This window comes from Acipenser ruthenus, chromosome 5 (assembly GCF_902713425.1).
Source record: "Acipenser ruthenus chromosome 5, fAciRut3.2 maternal haplotype, whole genome shotgun sequence".
In the NCBI taxonomy this organism is placed as follows: domain Eukaryota; kingdom Metazoa; phylum Chordata; class Actinopteri; order Acipenseriformes; family Acipenseridae; genus Acipenser; species Acipenser ruthenus.
Window position 1 is genome coordinate 33,728,783 of NC_081193.1, and position 19,463 is coordinate 33,748,245.

The 19,463-nt window shown below is 37.5% G+C and overlaps 1 protein-coding gene across 7 annotated transcripts in view; it reads right to left on the reverse strand.

The window, feature by feature from the left end:
* Positions 1–19,463, reverse strand: part of LOC117402808 (tumor protein D53 homolog) — a 40,071-nt gene that overhangs the window by 15,696 nt on the left and 4,912 nt on the right. For all 7 annotated transcript variants that reach the window (XR_004544508.3, XM_034004278.3, XM_034004280.3 and 4 more), the window contains exons 2-3: positions 12,289–12,404; positions 10,541–10,689 (exon numbers count right to left, since the gene is read on the reverse strand). Coding sequence is in view for 6 of the 7 variants with exons in the window: in XM_034004278.3 (XP_033860169.1) it covers positions 10,541–10,689; positions 12,289–12,404 (265 nt within the window). In the remaining variant the exon portion in view is untranslated. The remainder of the gene's footprint in view (positions 1–10,540; positions 10,690–12,288; positions 12,405–19,463) is intronic.

Sequence of the window (19,463 nt, forward strand, 5' to 3'; positions counted from 1 at the left end):
ACTGTATTGAAAGCAATACCCTGGCCTGTTCAGCACTAGCTTATTTTAATAAAACTAAAACTACATCTTGTCAATGTCTTTCATGCTATAGCCACTATTATTTTTTTATGGAATAATAAGGGCACACATTCTGTACTCACAGATGATTTTGTAATGTAATTGATACTGGCTCACATTCACTGATACCTAGAGACCTGTGCTGCTGTAATAAAATAAACAAACAAATAAAATGAACCTCAACTGCTTGTGTACCTGCAATGTCACTCAACAAATCCTTTAACTTGCAGATTTGTAAGTATAATCACTCTTCTGTGTGCCAGATTGGATTAGCCTGATAAGATGCTCAGTTAAATAATTCCGGGTTAAGTCTGCTTAAAGCATAGATAGAAAAAAGTATTTGAAATCAGAGTAAATGCTGATTTCAATGAAACTCGTTCCCTTCTGATAATGGTTCTAAGTGGGCAAATGTGTCCATTTCATATCACCTACCAGAGCTAGTTCAAACAAAGCACCTCACCTGACAGTTTTAGTTTAAAGCAGTGCTCAGTGATTAATTAACCCATTAATTCCCACTAGTATAATAATGCTCTGTAGTATATTGTTTTGTAAGCTTGCCAAACTCATAGCAGCAAGCTATTTTATGTGCTGCTAGCCGGATATGGTACTCGTTTTGTTTTATTCAGCTGGATTATTGTCTAGTTACATAAATATTAGTAATAGTTCTCCAAGGAAAAATAAAATCGAACCTAGCTGATAACAATCGAACATCACCTAGCAAGGTAATTAAACTAGGTGCTGGGGAGGGGAGGGAATCTAAAGAGGCATGTCAAATTCAGGTTAAAATATCCTGCCGTTCCCGCTACCCTGTGAGTAAACACAGAGGTGTATGCTACAGTAACCTTCATCAAATTCCTATTACCCGTGCTCAATCACATGCTCTTGATTGGACCAATTTACGCCTAGGTTTATTTAATGTCAGGTCCGTTAATTAGTGATTTTATTCAGGATTACAACATTGATATTCTCTCTGTAACTGAAACTTGGCTTGGACCGAATGACAATGTTTCCCTGATTGAGGCTTGTCCACCTAACTGTTCTTTTTTCCAGAAAGCTTGCTCTATTGGGCTGGACTTGCTACTGTTTTCTATAGTGAACTTAGAATCAAACAGGAAATTGTTGAAGATTATTCATCTTTTGAAGTTTTAACCTTGACATTAAACAGTCCATTACCTGTTCATATTGTAATTGTTTGCCAATCAAAACTCGGAGAGTGTCTTTTAAAAAAAAGTCCACTGTGGTTTAATGATACAACTCGTAAGATGAAATATGAGGCTCGTAAACTAGAACGCAGATGGCGGGAATCTAAACTGCATGTTTATTACATCGCATGGAAGGGCCACCTGGTTAAATATAGGAAGGCTCTGCCGTTGGCTAGATCATCATCATCAGAAATGAGATTCCAAGGGGCTCCCGAGTGGCGCATCAAGTAAATAGCGCTCCGCGTGGAGTGCAGGATGTGCCCTATAGCCTGGAGATCGCTGGTTCATATCCAGGCTATGTCATTTGCCGACCGTGACCAGGAGTTCCAGAAAAAAATATAAATGGTTCACTTTCCTCTGGTATAGTTCCCTCAGCACTTAAGGTAGCTGTGGTAAAGCCCATGGTTAAGAAACACAATTTGGACCCTAAAGTCCCCAATAACTATAGGCCAATCTCCAACCTACCATTCTTAGATAAGGTTCTAGAGAGAGTTGTTGCAATTCAATTACAACAAATTCTATTAATTGTATATTTGAGAAGTTTCAGTCTGGTTTTTGTGCTGCATATAGCACCGAGACAGACACTGTCAGCATTGTGAATGATCTGCTGATAAGCTCTGACTCTGGCTTTCCATCAGTTTTAATTCTTCTAGATCTAAGTGCTGCCTTTGATACTGTAGACCATTCCATCCTACTGAATCATCTTGAAAGCACAATAGGACTGTCTGGCCTTGTCCTATCCTGGTTCAAATCTTATCTGTCTGATAGGTTACAGTTTGTCTCTATTGGGGAGGTAAAATCGGCATTATCGGAAGTTGTCTGTGGTGTTCCACAGGGCTCCATTCTAGGTCCCTTGTTGTTTTCATTATATATGTTACCATTAGGTGACATTGTCCGCAGACATGGAATGAACTTCCATTGCTATGCTGATGATACCCAGCTATATTTGTCCCTAAAGTCAGGAATTTCTTCTGCCTGGGTGTTATTAGCTACTTGCCTTACAGACATCACGCATTGGATGTCACAGAATTTTCTAATGTTGAATTCAGATAAAACAGAGGTTATGCTAGTGGGCTCACAGAACCAACTAAAAGGAAATGTGGGATTACATGAGCTTGGCCCTTGTAGTCTCTCATCAAAACTTAAACTAGAAATTAAGACTCTGGTGGTCATCTTTGATCCTGATCTCTCACTTGAGAAGGGAAGTTACTAAAGTACCTTTTTACTGTTTGAGAAATATAGCCAAACTTAGACCAATTATTTCTGTATCTGATGCAGAGAGGCTAATGCACGCCTTTGTTTAATCTAGAATTGATTATTGTAATGCATTTTTTTTTCTGGTGTCGCAAAACGTATGGTATCCCGCTTGCAGCTTGTTCAGAATACCGCCACTAGAATTCTGACTAAAACCAGGAAAAGTGAACATATTACCTCTGTTTTGGCCTCTTTACACTGGCTCCTGTGCACTACAGAATTGATTTTAAGATTTGGCTGTTAACTTACAAGGCCCTGAATGGATTAGCACCTAGTTATTTGCAGGAGTTAATGACCCCGTATCTTCCAAACCTCACTCTGAGATCACAGGATGTGGGCTGCTGGTTATTCCTAGGGTCAACAAATTCAACACGCAAGGTAGGGCTTTTTCTTGTAGAAATCCAAAATTATGGAATGCTCTGCCTTTGTTAGTCAGGGAAGCTGGGACTGTTACAGTTTTTAAGTCAAGACTAAAAACACCCTTTTATAAAATGACTTTCTTATCTTAGTGCGTTTTAATGTAACTTTAAAATTGCTGCTTTTGTATTGTGTGTACTGTCATTTAAATACACTATTTAAATGGTCTGATTATGGCAGTTGTATGTGTGACATGCTATACAAATGTACTGTGGTTTGTTCTTTTTTTCTGATATGTACTGTACAGTGCTTTTTATAGTTTTGTATAAAAAGCACTATATAAATGCAATACATAAATAAATCAATAAAAACTGCTCATCCCATTATCATGAAATAACTCTTAGCACCAGTTATTTCAAGTCTTAGAATTTGAAGATAGCAGGAAGCACCTGTCTGTTTGTAAGTGACAGTACTGTACATACACTGGACATAAGTCATGATGACTTGTTCATGAAAATAATAGCTCTAATATTGTTTTTAATGTGGTGGCCGTTGACAAGCAGGTTACTGATAATAATTCCTGTGTTGGACCTGTTTTTTTTTTGTGGTGGACCTGTGGTGTGGGGACGGAGGACCTAGAATATTACAAATGAATGTCTGTGTACCCTTTTTGGAATACTAATTGGCACACAGCTTAAATGCTAGCATTGACATAATCTACGTCAGCTAATCAGCTACTGAATAAAGTACCGACAGCACTGGTGTTATTTATTACAACTAAAACCTTTCTCTGGGTCAGTGATCTGACAACTCAACCGGATTGACTTTGGCAGGCTGTTCTAGCATGTGGCAGCCTCTCCATGGCAACAGGGATCTCTCAAGGGAAAGGCTCATTAGAAGGTGCTGTGGAGGAATAAAGGGCCGTCCAGCCAAGGAACCTGACAACAAAGACAGTCCTACTTAGTCACACTGAGCTCTGCTATTAAGAGATGTCTGCCTTGCAGTAATTGCTCTGAGAAAAATGCACTCATGATGGTAAACAATGTTCTTGCCAGGACACTGTTGTAAAAGAGGCCTCGTCTCAATGGTTTTTTTTCCCAGTTAACCCTAAGCCGCCTACTAGGAATGACTATAAATTGTGCATGTATCCAACAACTTTCTATTTTAGCGCTTGTAAGTTTAATGACCATAAATCACAAATTAAAACCCAATATATCAACAGAAAGGTATTGAGGAGACCTTTCCAATGATATCATCTGTTTTGTTGTAGGGTGTTTTGTCTTATAAGCAACCTCTCCAGAAAAATATTGAAATATGAAATATGAATAATAATATTTCAAAAATTTGCACATTTTCATATTTTTCCAAACGATGTAGAAACAAGTTAGAGTTAGAGGATTTAGAATATTTAATCGGAATTGAAATTGCTTGTACAGTTGCAGAGCTACATAAGGTTTTGTAATGCAAAACAAATCCAAACAAAATTTGCATAAAAAAGCTGAAATGGCAGATGTAGAACTGAAAGTGAAACTGAAGAAACCTGGAAATATAATCCCATTTGTGATTAAAGTTAATTATTTATGTGTAGAGTTCTCAATATGTATGTGTGAGAGAGATCAAATGATTCTTGGTGTTAGATCTCCCTCCCGACCTGCGAGGCAGCTGCATAAAGGGAACAGAATACCCTGCATTAGATGGCACGACAGTTTATTCCCAGGGTTAGGTGGAAGTCGGCAATCCAGAAAGAGGTCAAAGCTATGGTATATGAACTCAATGACCCGGTTGGGAAACGGCGTGGCATCTGCGGATTGGAGGAGCGGATGCGCTCGTTGACTAAGGGGTCATGGGTGACATTATAAAAAGGGGACGTAGTGATGTGATCTGTTCCTTTGTGAATGGTTACGTTAAATGACCAGAAGGAGAACGTGTGAAACGTGAGTGTTTTGTTTGTTTTTGTTTGTCGTTAATAATACTGTTTGTAATTATTTGGACGGTGTGGCAATGTGCCCCGCCCCTGTGTGCATATTATGTGTTGTATGTTGCGTGCGTGTGTTAATGTTGGTGTATAGATTGGTACACGGGATATAAACGGGTCTGTGTTTAAAAAGGTAGATTTGTATTTAGGCACGAGGAGGGCACAAATCACTTCACGTGCTGGTTAAACGTAATATGTGAGCACGGGGTTGCACAGTATTAATTCACGTGCTGGGATTCAAGTGAATAATTAATTAGTAATTGAATCCCAGCACAACAGTATATATAGATGCAAGTTTCTTTCACTCAGGGTTGGGTGTTCGAGAGTGGAGAACGGGTGAGGAGAAGGAGGAAAGTAGTAAAGTGAAATAATCTAGAAGTGTTTGTACTCACCGTGTTTGTTTGTCTCTCCGTGCACCGTTTGTTAAGTGTTTAGTACGTTTTGTTTGTCTATTTATTTTGGCGCAAGTGCCGTGTCCTGTTTTGTGTTTAAAACCTTTTATTTTCTGTTCTGTTTAATTAAATGCTGAGCGAAAGCATTCGCTCAGCTTCACCAAACCACACCTCTCTGTCTGTTTATTTCCTGCTTCTGGTCTGACGCCACCCACTCTGGCCGTCTTTGTGACAACGGCTAACACGATCCGGAGCTGTCGCCAAACGCCAGCACTAAACCCGGATCAACAACACTGCACTTTGCTTGCACTAAAGAACGGTATTCACCACGAGCACTAGAGCACGCAGTGTGGACTGGTGTTTGTGTTTGTGTTACTTGTGGGTGAACTGAAACGGGACTGTTATTATTTCGGGGCTGCTGTATTGCTTCATTAAAATTGCTATTGTTTACTGCTGTTAGCCATCAGGCATTGGATTATACAATTAAACCTTCATTGCACCTGGATTATCGTTGTTTGTCTGATTATTGATCCCCTGCGCCTGCACATTGCTAACCACTTTGCCACAGTATGCCACACAAGATGTTGAGCATGTTTATTATTATTATTTTTAAAAGAAGAAACTTGCGAATACTGTATAGGGTAAAAAAAAAAACTACCAATAAACAAACAGCTAAAAAATAATAAAAGTAATGACTACAGCTAAATACGTATCCATCGTTTACACACACAGAAACGAAGTACACTAATAATGATCTACAAAATAATGATAAAACAACATTGACACAGCAAATATACTAAGTTAGCTAGCTAGAGATCAGACAGATGTCATATTTACTTTCGCCTCTGTCCAGAGAAACATTTTCAAAACAGGACACGAAATAAAAAATAAAACGTATATAATTAAAAATAACAGTAAAACATTTATAAGAGGGATGTTTTAGATGTCTTTTCAGTAATTCGTTTTTTGTCTCACTCGGCATCTGATGTGCCCTGAGCTGCACATAGAAACAGACACACAGCGGGGCGAAAAACATTCCGGAAGTAATTTTTTAAAAAGCATATGTAAAGTTATTGTTTAATAATACCATGAAAAAATAAAAAAAACAACAACTAGTTAGTCCCGGTTCTTAGCTTTCGGATGAGTTATAGATCAGCACTTTTGGGCTTATAGAACGGGAGAGTGTCAATATAATTTTCCATTGAAGTCAGAAAATTACGGATTAAAAAATGAAACACAAATAAAAAAAGCCACACCCATCGCAGCCCTAAACCAATTACATGCGGATATTCACTGTAGCCACGAGATAGTTTGGACGGCTGAGATATATCATGTTTCGTCATTGTAACAAAAGTTACGAAATTAGAGTGCTTTGGCAGCAAAGGGTTAAAGAATGAACAAATAAATATAATAAATAATGATCTGCTTATTATATCAAGTGAAGAGCAATCTGCATAGGCAATGAGGCTTCATGTCTTAATCTTTAACTCATTGGCTACTCTGAGAAAAAGATGACATCAGACCCGCGTTCCACATTTGGTCAACATGAAAGAACACAGAGAGACTGAGAACTGGAAAAGCAGCAATTGGTTACAGATGAGTTAGTTATTGCTGTTTTCATGAGCTCAAGACTCCTAGAAACCTCATGCCATGTCTCTCTTTTCCCAGTAACAAACTGCTGCTTTTCAAATGGCTCAGGTGTGAGCTTCTGAAGCAGAAAGGAAGGACACAAAGGAAATGCAGCATGGAAATATCCGGAAAAAGTGATCAGTCAATTTAGTTCATGAGTGAATTTGAAAACTAAAAAAAACAACCAACACATTTTCCATTATCTTTTAAATAGGATTATGTGGGACTGTAGCAGGGTTGAGGCGCTGCACATGAAAAGTGTGCTTTTATTTATTTTTTTATTTTTTTATTATTCATTTTTTATTTTTTATTTTTGTGAATTAGAATCAGGCGCTTCGTCTGGGACCTGCTGTGCTTTTCCCTTAGAGTGCCAAGTTATCATGCTTTTTTGTTTAATTCGAGAAAATGAAGACCTATGAACACTTGGCTAGAAAAAAAATTGAACCGGTATTAACCGGTATTTCATTTAGTTTGAACTGGATCGGAGCGAAATCAGCAGTTCGGAACTTTCAGAACTTTCGGAACTGGAGTCAAAATTTCCGGTTCGGTTTGAATCTCTGCTGCTGACAGATCTCTTGCTGCAGGCAAGGCCAGGATCGTCCATGCTACCCTGGACAACAAACCTGTCACAACAGAATCAAAGAAACGTAACCCTTCGACCACCGTGTGTGGAACTGGGGTTGGGGATTGTATTATGCTGATTTGGAGCAGGAATTAGTTTAGGGATTTTCAAATCCCACAAGTATAGCGAGGTCTCACAGCAACCTTTTGTTTGTAGTTTTGTTTTCACAGAATTTTTGTTTTGCATTTTTGTATTTAATTTTCTGTTGAGTTTACACTGAGTGTATTGTCACCCGTGCCTTACCATTGCTGGTATTGTCCAGGGTTGATTGTTTGTGTAAATAAATCCTGCGCTCATGTGATATGTGTCAACGCCACCTGTGTGTCTCTCCCATCTGTCAGCCTACCCTCCCCTTCTACAGGTACCGTTAGAAAAAATGGCAATACATGTAAGGTAAGATTTACTGAAAAGCTCTAAAAGAACAGCCTGTGCCCAAATACTTAAAGCAACAGCAGCATGGGGCAAACTTAACAGATAAAAACTGCAACCAACTCAACAGCTCCCTCAGGGGAGAAAAAGAATGGCACAGCTATTAAATAAAAAAAATGAGATCTCCTAAAAATTATGTTGATATAATGCTTACTGTGCTTTTCAGCAGACCTTCCTCTGTCCTCCACAAGTGCTATATAAAAGGTGATATCTTAAATGGGTTATTGTTGATCATTGCTGCTTAGTACTGAAATAGAATTCTGTCTAGTCTACCTTCTGAGAAAGCTGAGCTTTGTCAGGATTCTGTTTGACGACTGCAGTGCTGAAAGTGGCAGATTAAACATTTTAGTGTAGTTTTAAAACAGTAGTGAGAGGACTAGGGACGTCAATTAATTGTAGTTAACTTCTGCGATTAACGCGTTAATTTTTTTGGAGAATTTTTTTTTTTAACTCGCATTAATCGCACTGCTCTGTCTTGACCCTCTAGTACACCTCTGTCTTGACCCTCTTAACTCATTCCTTGTGTCACCATTTGAGTGCAGTCTGAGTTTGAATAGAAAGTCACATAACTGCATTACGGAGCAAAGTACTAAAAGTGAACGACTTGTTGTGAATGGGAAGTCTATTTTAAAAAAAAAAATCTGGTATATTTCCTGTCAAATTATAACTAGGCTAGGATAGGCTACATCTAATCTTTAGCATGTGTGCTAAACATGCTTTCACTTCTCAAAATACACTTTCTAGCAACAAACAACAACTAATGAAGCCCGTCAGTTTCGACAGAGTACACTTTTAGAAATTCAGGATCGCTGCAAGCTCATGAATCAAGCTATAATATATAACAATAATACAGTGACAATACAATACAAATTTCACTTCTATAGCGCTCTTCATGCAAGCATTCCAGAGCGCTTTACAAAATAAATATAAAAAGCCTGTGTCTAATATATAATCCAGCTACAAATAAACAGACCCAAACAAATATGTTTTCAAACAGGATTGAAAAGATTCAGTTGTGCTAACATTCTTGATATGAATCGGGAGCAAGTTCCAAAGACGAGGGGCTGGCTCTGACAGAGTTCAAACTAATTTTAGAGACACTCAGAAGATTAGCATTTTCCGATCTCAGGGAACGACCAGGGACATATGAGGTCAGCAGATCTTGAAGATAAGAAGGTCCAAGACCACGTAAGACCTTATAGGTAATAAGAACTTTAAAATAATAATAATAATAATAATAATAATAACAGCATCAGTAATAAAACAAACTTGAATGAGATGGATGCAGTAATTGTATCAATAAAATATGCAATTAAAACCAAGATTAACTAAGATTACATTTTTTAATTGCAAGATTAATCGCAATATATTTTTTAATCACTTGACAGCCCTAGCTTGGAAAATGTGTATAATGTGCTGCAGAAATGATGAAGTACTGAGGATTTTTGCCACAGCCAATGAATAGACCATGTAAGTGTTATTGACTGACTGCCTGATGCTTTTAGCAAAATGCCTCTTGTGACCATGCGGCAATTATATTTCTTGCTGCGTCACTTGTTTGTCTGAAATGCATCCCCAAAGTGGCGCCACTCATGCCGTGACTTTATTTTTTAGATGTCACAGGACACTAGAGAAGGGACCTGGGGAGAAGTGGACTAAGTGGTTTTGCAAAGACTGTACGAAGGGACCTTTGCTGAAATAAAGCTGAATAGAGTAAGAATTATGGGATTATACTGTATGTCAACGCTTACAAACCCAAGTTCACTGCAGTACAGGAATAAAAACCTCTGGGCTTTCATCGAGCAATCTCATCCTTCTTATATCTTTGCTGGACAGATGACAGATTTGACAGTTACATTCTCAGATTACCACACTTGCCAACATTACACAAGGGAGGGGTCATACGCAAAAAGGGACCATACAGGGACTGTTGGCATGTATGGATTACTGTTATTAAAAAAAAAAAAAATACTGTCAATCTAGTTGAATAGTTTCACAGATGGTTACAATAATATATAGAAAGATGTTTTCATTATACCCACTATATTATAGCATTGAGTTTGCAGAAGCATTTGAAAGAAAGACTATGTAAACGTGACCATAGTCCTAATGTAAGCTTTTATTTCTTTTTCCCCATCAATACAATCTCTGCCACTCTTGGTATTGTGCATATTTAATAAATGTTCATTATTGTTTTTTTATTTTTATTTCTTTAACTAATTGGTTTCTACTTTCATTTAACTATAGCACCTAAAAAAACGAGACATACTAAAACTCTCTAAATCACCAGTCAAACAGAATATGGTAGGTCAAGCTGGTAATTATCATACTCAACTCACTTTCCCTGCTGTACAGACAACTTGTCCTGCAGACTCTCTACAACCCCACTACCAGTGCCTCAGCAACTTGTCTTAGGGTGTAAAAGTCTTTCCACCCTTCCAATGACAATTGGCCTACAATCTGCCTTCTTGTTCTGACCTATTTCATCTTATTATTGAAATAACTAACCATTCGCAATAATTAATGCTCAATCAGCATTGGTATTTTAATATTTTAATATTTTGGTATTGTTTTTCATTTTGTTATCATGAAATCCTAAGAGATAATAATGTTCTGTACTTACGCTGTGGAGGTCTGCATTTCATGCCAGCTTTTATTAAAGTTGTGTCTGAATTCACTTAGTGGGTTAACTCCGAGCTTCTGTTTTAACTCGGCGTGGTGCTTCTCTTTGGCAGCCAGAACTTGTCTCAATGTGGAAATTTCCTCTTCTAGCTAGGAGGGAAAGAACAGGTGGGTTAAGCTGAAAAAATACAACCGACCCTTAAGACTACTAATTTATTGACATTAGCAATATTGAATAAGATACTGAACTGACCAAATATAGGGCTCGCCAGGAGAGTCAAATGAAAAAATATATTTCAGTTCTATAGACATCTGCCTCTTTAGCTTTTAATGCAAGCTATTTCACCAGAAAGTTGAATTAAACTGCATTGCCTACAGCACAGAAATACTGAAAAACATGAGACATATTGATAATATTGACATATTGTGCCCTTTAACAATACAGTGAGAACAGGGGTATACAATTTAATATAAAAAACAGGGTGAGGGGTATAAAATAGTCTCATTCATTCCACAAATGGAAATGTAGAGCAATTATACTGTAGTGATTGCATTTATTCTATACTTTTCTTAGCTATGTTCTTGTCAAAATAGCACTCACTTTTATAGACAGCTTGCACATTTAATTAAACCTGAAAATCAGAATACTGTACAAAGAGCTAAAAAATGTCGAATTGTGTTTTAATTCTACCTCCACTGTTAGAAATATCTTCGAAACACAAGTGAATTATGCAGTAATAGTTGTTTGGTTCTAGTTTTGTAAAATTAACAGGTGTACATTAAAAACTGGGGTAAATGCTTTGAAAATAGCCTTTTGTGAATGTAACAGGGGAGACCTGGACTGGCCGTCTGACATATGCACGATGCTGCAGGAAGAGGGCGGCAGTCCCGGGGAATCCGCCCGTCAGTCATGGCGGTGACACGGAGAGGTGGGGAAGAGGGTGTGTGGGCTTTCCCTCTCTCTGAGTGGCTGGGGGGCGGGCTCATGGGGATTGCTCGGCCTATAAACGGATACTTTGTTGTTCCCTCAGGTCTGCCCTTTTTAAATGAATGAGCCAGCAGAGGCGCTACGGACAAAGCGGGGCTGGAAGAGAGCCGCCAAATAATTACAAATAAGATACAAAGAAAAGAATATTGTGTAGTGGGGAAATGAATGGGCAGACCCCAGGGTTTGTATAGGAAAGTGAGGGAACACTGGTGAGTGTAGGACGGAGTCCTGGGCCGTGCGGGTAGCGACGGTTGGGGAATCAGCTGCAAAGTGCAGCACCTTTATTTTGTAGATTTTGGTTAACAGTTTTTATTTTTGTTTTTCTTTGTGCCTTCTGTTTTTGTCTATTATTTAATGCACCTGCGTGTGCGCTAGAGGTGAGCGGTGAAATACCTTTACCATCACTGGTAACAACGGTATCACAGTGCCACCTTGTGGCTGTAAATAAATCGTGCACCCGAGTGGCGTCTAGAAACCCAGTTTTCTGTCTCCTGTGTCAGTGATTTTCCCCCACCCTTCCACAGTGAAATATATCAGTTTTACAATGTGGATATACATGCATGCAATAAAGCGTATATGCATATTAAACCCAGTTAGTTTAGTCTTCTCTGTGGCTAGTGTTATTATTACACTAGAAATCTTTCTGATATCATTATGTCAATTTAAAAAAAAAAGAAAATCTAATTTTGACCATTTATAACAAAATCCTTCTTTTTCTCTCAATGCCCTCCCTGCACAGTATACCAAAGTTCACCAAATACCTTGTCTAGCTCTACTTGCATCTCTTCTCTTTCTTCATCAGAAACACTGTTGCTCAGGTCAACCTCTGCTACCATGTCTTCATCTACTTCTTGCAGAGGTTGTGTCTCCAGCAGACCTAAATATAAATATAAACACCTTTAACCTGTAACCCAAAACACTGAATCACAAAGTCACTCTTCCTCAGCAAATGTAATTCCTTAAAGAGATGCTACATACTGTATAACAGTTTTTTTTTTTTAATATAGCATGCACCCTGTGTATAGCATGCAAGACGGAGTTACATACAGTTAGAGAACATCTCTTGGATAATGTGTATCGCTTGCATACTACACTATAAACCAGTGCTGAAATTCTACCGGTACTCACTGGTACACCGTACCGGGACTTATTTTGATGCCAGTACTGGGTACTGGGACTTACTTAATCTGCTTTTCATCCAATGCGGATGCATTCCATCCACTCACACAGTCCTCTAGTGCAACGTTTCTCAAATGCGCTTTCATTCAGCACAGTTTGTGCTGTTTGCATTCTGTTTCCTCATACTGCTTCTGTTTATGTTAGCTGCTATGGCCACCATTAACATCAGTATAATCACTGCATGTTGATTGGCAGAGCTTTCATTCTGATCAGATTTCATTTTGGCAGGAGTCACAAATCTCCGCCCATTTCGTTTTGTGTCAATTTGTGCCATTGATCAATGAGAGAAGACCTTAGCAGTGCAACGTGAAAACAGCAGTGTGGAGTAATTTGGATTATTATGAAGTAATAATTATTTTCTTTAGTGCGGCGGACAAACTATCTGAAATATTTGAAACGAACATTGCTGCACATGAATTTGAAGGCAAAAAGCCACATCGGTGTTCTCCATAAATTACATTGTTGATAAATATTAGAAATAACACATTTGCCTGGCACCAATCTACCACATTGTCAGAATTTGCATGAACGTTTCCAAAATAGCAAGTGATGTGTGGGACAGTAGGGATTAACATTAAAAAAACAGGATCAAGAAAGTGCTTCTTCAGATTTTGGTAAGCGAGTCAGAATCGTGATACAGATAGAAGTGTGCTTCACGCTTTTCAAACATGGGTCCATCTTGCAAGGTACCTGTTAAGTATAGTGATCAACGTTTTGTAGTGATCCTAGTATTTTCTGTTATGAGGATTGTAATGAACAAAAAACAAAACAGTGAGGTGCTTTTTCTTTGTGCAATGCCCCCTTTTCTAAAACAGTTTGAAGAGTTTATTTAAATTAAACATGAGTTTTCACTTGCATGTACATTAAAAAAAGCAAAAGTAAACCATAGCAATGATATTACTTTTTGAAAATGTGTCTTTTGCCACTTTGTGCAGAAACTGTAATACCAGGGATACATTTTTTTTTTAAGTCTACTGTTTCTGCCTGGAAAATCTTTTTATGGAATAGATCATGGTAATTAATCTACGCAGAAACACAACAGAGAAACACACAGAATATATTACTGTAGGTAATGTAATAAGTAAAAAATACATAAAATATATGTTCTAATCCAAGGCAATTATTGTAGCATAGCCAGGTCCTGTTGTAGGTGAGTACCCAGGGTCTGGAAAGTATGGGGATGATTGCTGAGAATACTATGGAGTAGAGGTCCAAATTAATAAACCCGACCTGACCACGAACCAACAATGATTTACCTGACCCGACCCGACCCGATGTAAAATTCTTGTTATTAGACCCTGATCCGACCCGGCCCGAAAAAATGGAACACTTTTCCTTTCCCCAGCTTAGTATATGCACAGACTAGGTACAGTATTAAAGCAGTGTTCTTTTCCAGTCAACCAGGAAATCTGGCTGAACTACAGACTACAGTGTTTATTCCATCGTGAACCTACACAGAGGACTGTAAAATGAAATATATAATATGCTTGTGTAAAAGATACAAAGATAAATACATTATGTGAAAATCAAATGAACTGAAGTACGATCTCGTAAATGCATGATTTTATTACAAACTTAATAAAAGCGCAAATGGAATTGAGATGTAAAATTTGTGTTTTACAAAACTTGTTTTCCTTCTTTGTCCACAATAACAACAAATGATTCCCGCATTTTTCTGTGAGCTTTTGTTCATGGAATTTGTTTTTCTTTCACGTCCTTCATAAACAAATCCATTACTCTGACTTTTAAGAATGATCTGAAAGAAACACCCTCTATATAAATATTTCTTAATGCTTGCCATTTAATATTTAACTTAAGTGTTATATTACAGTACATGACTGAGTGATACAACGGATACAGAGGATACAACGCTTTCAGTATTTTCAGCGTCCTTGTTTATGGTGAATTGTTTATAATTTATCACATATTTAAGGCTTATTTTGTATTTATAAATGTATCGTGTACCGATATGTATACATTTTAAAAGTATTTATTCATTGGCACTCAAATTGTCTCCATTTTTTAAATGTTTACATCCGGCTGTGCATATTGTTTGTTGAGAATGCTATAGTGTATAATATCTAGAATACTATAACCCTAGATTACTGCACACCTTGTATATAACAAACTGTTATAGCAAACTGTGTGTAAAATGCAGAAATCCTAAATGTATAAAAGAGTGCATGCTACAGTACACTCAGAAATAGTATGGATTTACCCAGTTAAAAAAATGAACAGGGAAATAGTGAGAAAAAACAGTTTTATGTCCTCTTCAGACCTTCTGAAGAGCACATAAAACAAAGAAAAGCAAGGAAGCAGACATAAGAGAAAGAATAACAAGCAAGCAGACACAGAATATGGAAAACATGTGCATTGTGGCTGTAGTGAAGGCATCCATAGAATCACAAAAAGGAGTGTGTTTTTCTATAAGCGCTTGTGATCAGGTAGCGTTGGCAATGAGACTCAGAGACCAGAAAGCAGCAGTTTAAGCACTCATGCATGTTTTATTTACAATACAAATTACCGAACACAAAACAACACCGCACAGCACCGTACAGCACAGCACCGTCCCTTCACCATCACTATTTCTACACTAACAGCTGTGATCACCTGTTTATACACCTGTGGCTTCCGCCCTGCCACAGCATTTTTGTCAGCTGTTTTGTGCCATGTGCTCCTATATATTAGAAGCCTGCTGAAGCTGACTGAGATCAGTTCACAGCAAACAGACCTGATAACTACAATTATATCCAGACCAGAACAGATTTTAAACAAGAATCACATGTTAAAAGACAATAAATACACAGCAGTCTTTTCTTCTACATTTAGAGGGACAAGGTCAAGTAAAGACCAGACAGTATTAATAACAACAAAACAAGTTGTCTTTATTTTAATCTTCCAAGGATCTAATTCAAATACTTGCTAACATTATGGCCAAATGCATGTTTGACTGCACAGCAGTAGACAATCTTCTCAGTGTTTTAAAATGCTACTCTGTTGACAGAGTATTTATAAATGACAGGTTTACATTATAAGGAAAGGTACAAATGGCAGGTGTAATTGTGTATGTATATGCAGCAACAAGTTTACAGACAGATTTTCTAAAATCCTTCAAATCTGACTAATTCTTACAATTGCAAATACATGCAATACTGGCAGTTAGTTCAAATAATTTTAATACTTTGGGTTGACACAATATGCAAATGAATTCAATCTTTCTCTGTTCAACCTCTGCATATTCTGCCATGGACAATCAGGTTTCTCATTTGCATGGGCATTTAGCCTGCAATACATTATTATTATTATAAGTTGGTTTAATGTATTTAGTACTCATTTGTTGTACAAAGCCAACCTCATCTTTTGACAATGCAGATTTAGAGAAGGGGGATGAGAAATCATACAAACAAAAGATTCAGAACCACAAAAAGAGTATCTCATATTAAATTAACCATCACAGCACTGCTGCCCTGGTACACCACAATATGCCTAATCACAGTAGGCATGGTGCATATTGGAAGCAAGGTTTGGTACACAGACAGAGAAAGCTTGACTGTTGTCAATGGCTGCTTTGCATTGCTCTGTACCACACTTTACCAGCGATTCAAAGCAAATCTTCACAGATTTTGTTTACTGCCTCTATAACTTCTATAAAAATCAACTGTTTCTCCCTTTGTTGTATGGCTTCGGTCCACAAGCAACGCACTCAAACACCCTCCCTCCCACACACAGACAGAAAGCAGCAGCTCGCTGAAGCGCTCTCAATTTAAAAATACATTTAATTACAAGTCACGTCCCCAATGGATACTATTAGCAGCAAATACACTTATCATTTTGGTACCTCAGGACCATTAGAATCGTTGATTCCGTACTGGGAATCAGAGATTTGTTTTACTGGGGAGTACTGTGATATTTTTTACTCTACGTGGTGAGCACGATGTGAACGCAGTTTTGTTATTCATTTCCTTATTTATGTTATTATTTATTTTCTTATTCATTTCCTTATTCATTTTCTTATTCATTTGCATAGCTAAAAAGATCATTTAACTGAGAGTGTGGATCGTGCACTCAGAGGGGGTGATTTAAGGTTATGCGCAAAGTGATTTGCGGGTTCAAAACACCCATCATGTTTAGCAGCCGTAAACTCTGATTTTACCAGCTGCAAAAAATGTGGCATATGTAAAGAATGGTGTTCACCTGGTGTTCTGCACACACTATCAAATTTGCACTTTGCCATCATTAATCCATTAAAATTATATTGAAATGCATTGAAATAAAGACAAGAGCATGGAATTGGGCAGGACCTGGATACTAAGGAGGTGCAAACATTATAATATGATGTAAGGATTTGACCTTGCACAGTCATATGGTTAAGTGTATTAGTGACCTATAAAATGGTCTGTAAAATTATATATATATATATATATATATATATATATATATATATATATATATATATATATATATATATATATATACACACACAGTGGCGTAATCAGAATTAATTATTCAACGACGTGGGAGAGAAAAAATTGTCTGTCACCTGCAATGCCTGTCCCAACCAATGTAAGCTCTGACACTTAAAATATATATCAGTCAAACACATATCAACGATTGGACAGTCCTGTGATTTTTGATTCAGAAATAGAGCAGTTTACTATGAGAATATAGAATGTAGTGTGATGCAAAGTGTTATTAGTAATACAAAAAAAAGGATCCATGGTTTCTGGTTACATAAGCAATGGATTAATGGACTGTCATATGAAACATGTGATTAGAGAACTACTGTCAAGGCCAGATGGGGTAGAAACCCTGTCTTTAAAGTATACTACCTTCAGTCTCACTGGCACCAAAAATGCAGTTTAAGTAATTATACTGTAAGTGGGGAACACGCCACCGCATTAAAAAGATACGGTACATCATATTCCCAAGAACAATAGGCAGTGCCTTTCAGAAGTGTCCAGGAGATTAGATACTGTAGTTTTTCAGTTCTGCTAGGCTGGAGTTAGAACAGCAGCACTGTACGCTCATTTAATGAACTGAAAAATGATGCCTCCCTCAAGCAACTGTCTGAAATATTTGTGTCTTTCAGATTCAAAAAGGATTGATGTACTCTGGGCCTTTTAACTGATGCCCCCAAAGCATAAAAAAAAAAATTCTTCAGACTGCTTTGTGTTTCTTTTTCTTTTTCAGAAAGCTGACATCCCGTGATGAAAGAATAACCGTCTTTCCAGTGCACTGATTGCTTCAAATATACAGGGGATTATAAGATTAGATTTTTCTACTTTCCTACTTTTTCTATTTTCCACCCTCCCCCTTTCTTTTATACAGGGCTAACCATTAAACAACAATAAAGCATTCTACAGTATGGCAGGATGAAACTGTCCCAACTCGGAAATGAAGAAGAATGCATATAAAATGCCACATACCTATATGCCAGATTTAGTTTTTTATGTTTTTCTTTATTTTATTTTAATTAACAGTGACTTAAAGGGCACATAAGACCTTTTTTTATTTAATTGTGTTACATGTTCCCATGTGCTGCTACAACTGTTCACGTAAGGTGTTTGTATTGTTTTAATTTTTTTTTCTTTACATTCCCTGCCTCTCAGAACTACATTTCCCATCATCCTCCTGCGCACATATGTAACTGAGATAAATGTATCAGTGAGCAAGGGGGTGATGGGAAATGTAGTTCTGAGAGGTCCATGGGAAGCCATCCTGAGGCAGGAAATGCAATTTAAAAGTTTAAAAAAGTGGTCAAAATGTAAAAAAAATAAAATTAAAACAATACACACACCTTATGTGAACAGTTGTAACAACACATGGGAACATATAACACAATAAAATAAAAAAAGGTCCTTATGTGCCCTAAAAGTAATGTCTCAGAGATTGCCAGAGTGTGACAGATTTGTTGTACAGAATTTGTTTTTTGTGATAGGGTGACAAATACTAGGAACAAATACTAATTCTGTACAAAAAATAAGGGAGAGCAAAGCCCATGCTACAGGATTAACTGCTTTCCTGCACCTAACAAGTTAGCACAGGCTGGGGGGAAGCCTGACACAAACTGCCTTGCATGTTGATTTTTGATTCAATGGTGTAATTGTTTTATTACTTAAATGGATAAAATGTAATTGATACCAATTAAAATGTTAAATATGTATGGGGTTCCACGTGCGTCAATTGGAGGTATTTAATTAAATTACCCCATATTGTAATTATTAAGACGGTTTCAGACCTACAAGTAGAAGGTCTGGGACACACAGAGGACAAAGAGAGAGAAAACAGGAGTGTTATATGGGTAGCAAGAGGGTTGTCACTGCATACTGACTTGGCACTGAGATACGGGAGACTGTAAAGGTATCCTTGCATTGTGTACGTGTGTGGTGATTAGAGATGGCTTCAAGCTAGGGCTTAAGTTGAATACTGATACAGATGGTTTCACAGACCATACCTAAAATAACATTATGTAGCCTAATATTAGTGCTAATCTAGGTCTATGAAACCAGCCAATAAAAGTGACATACAAGCTTTGCTACCGATATACACATACCTGCAATTGTTGCTGACTTGATGCTATTATTGAAACAATATTGTCATTTTCAGGCTGTTTAATTGTAACATTATACTTACAGTACTCTAACTAGTGAGAGCATTATTTCAATTACAACCGATTTGCTTCCTACGGTTTATGGTAAACAGCACAACCCTCTCTTCATTGTGAGGTTGGATTCACAATAACGGACATATCTTATGT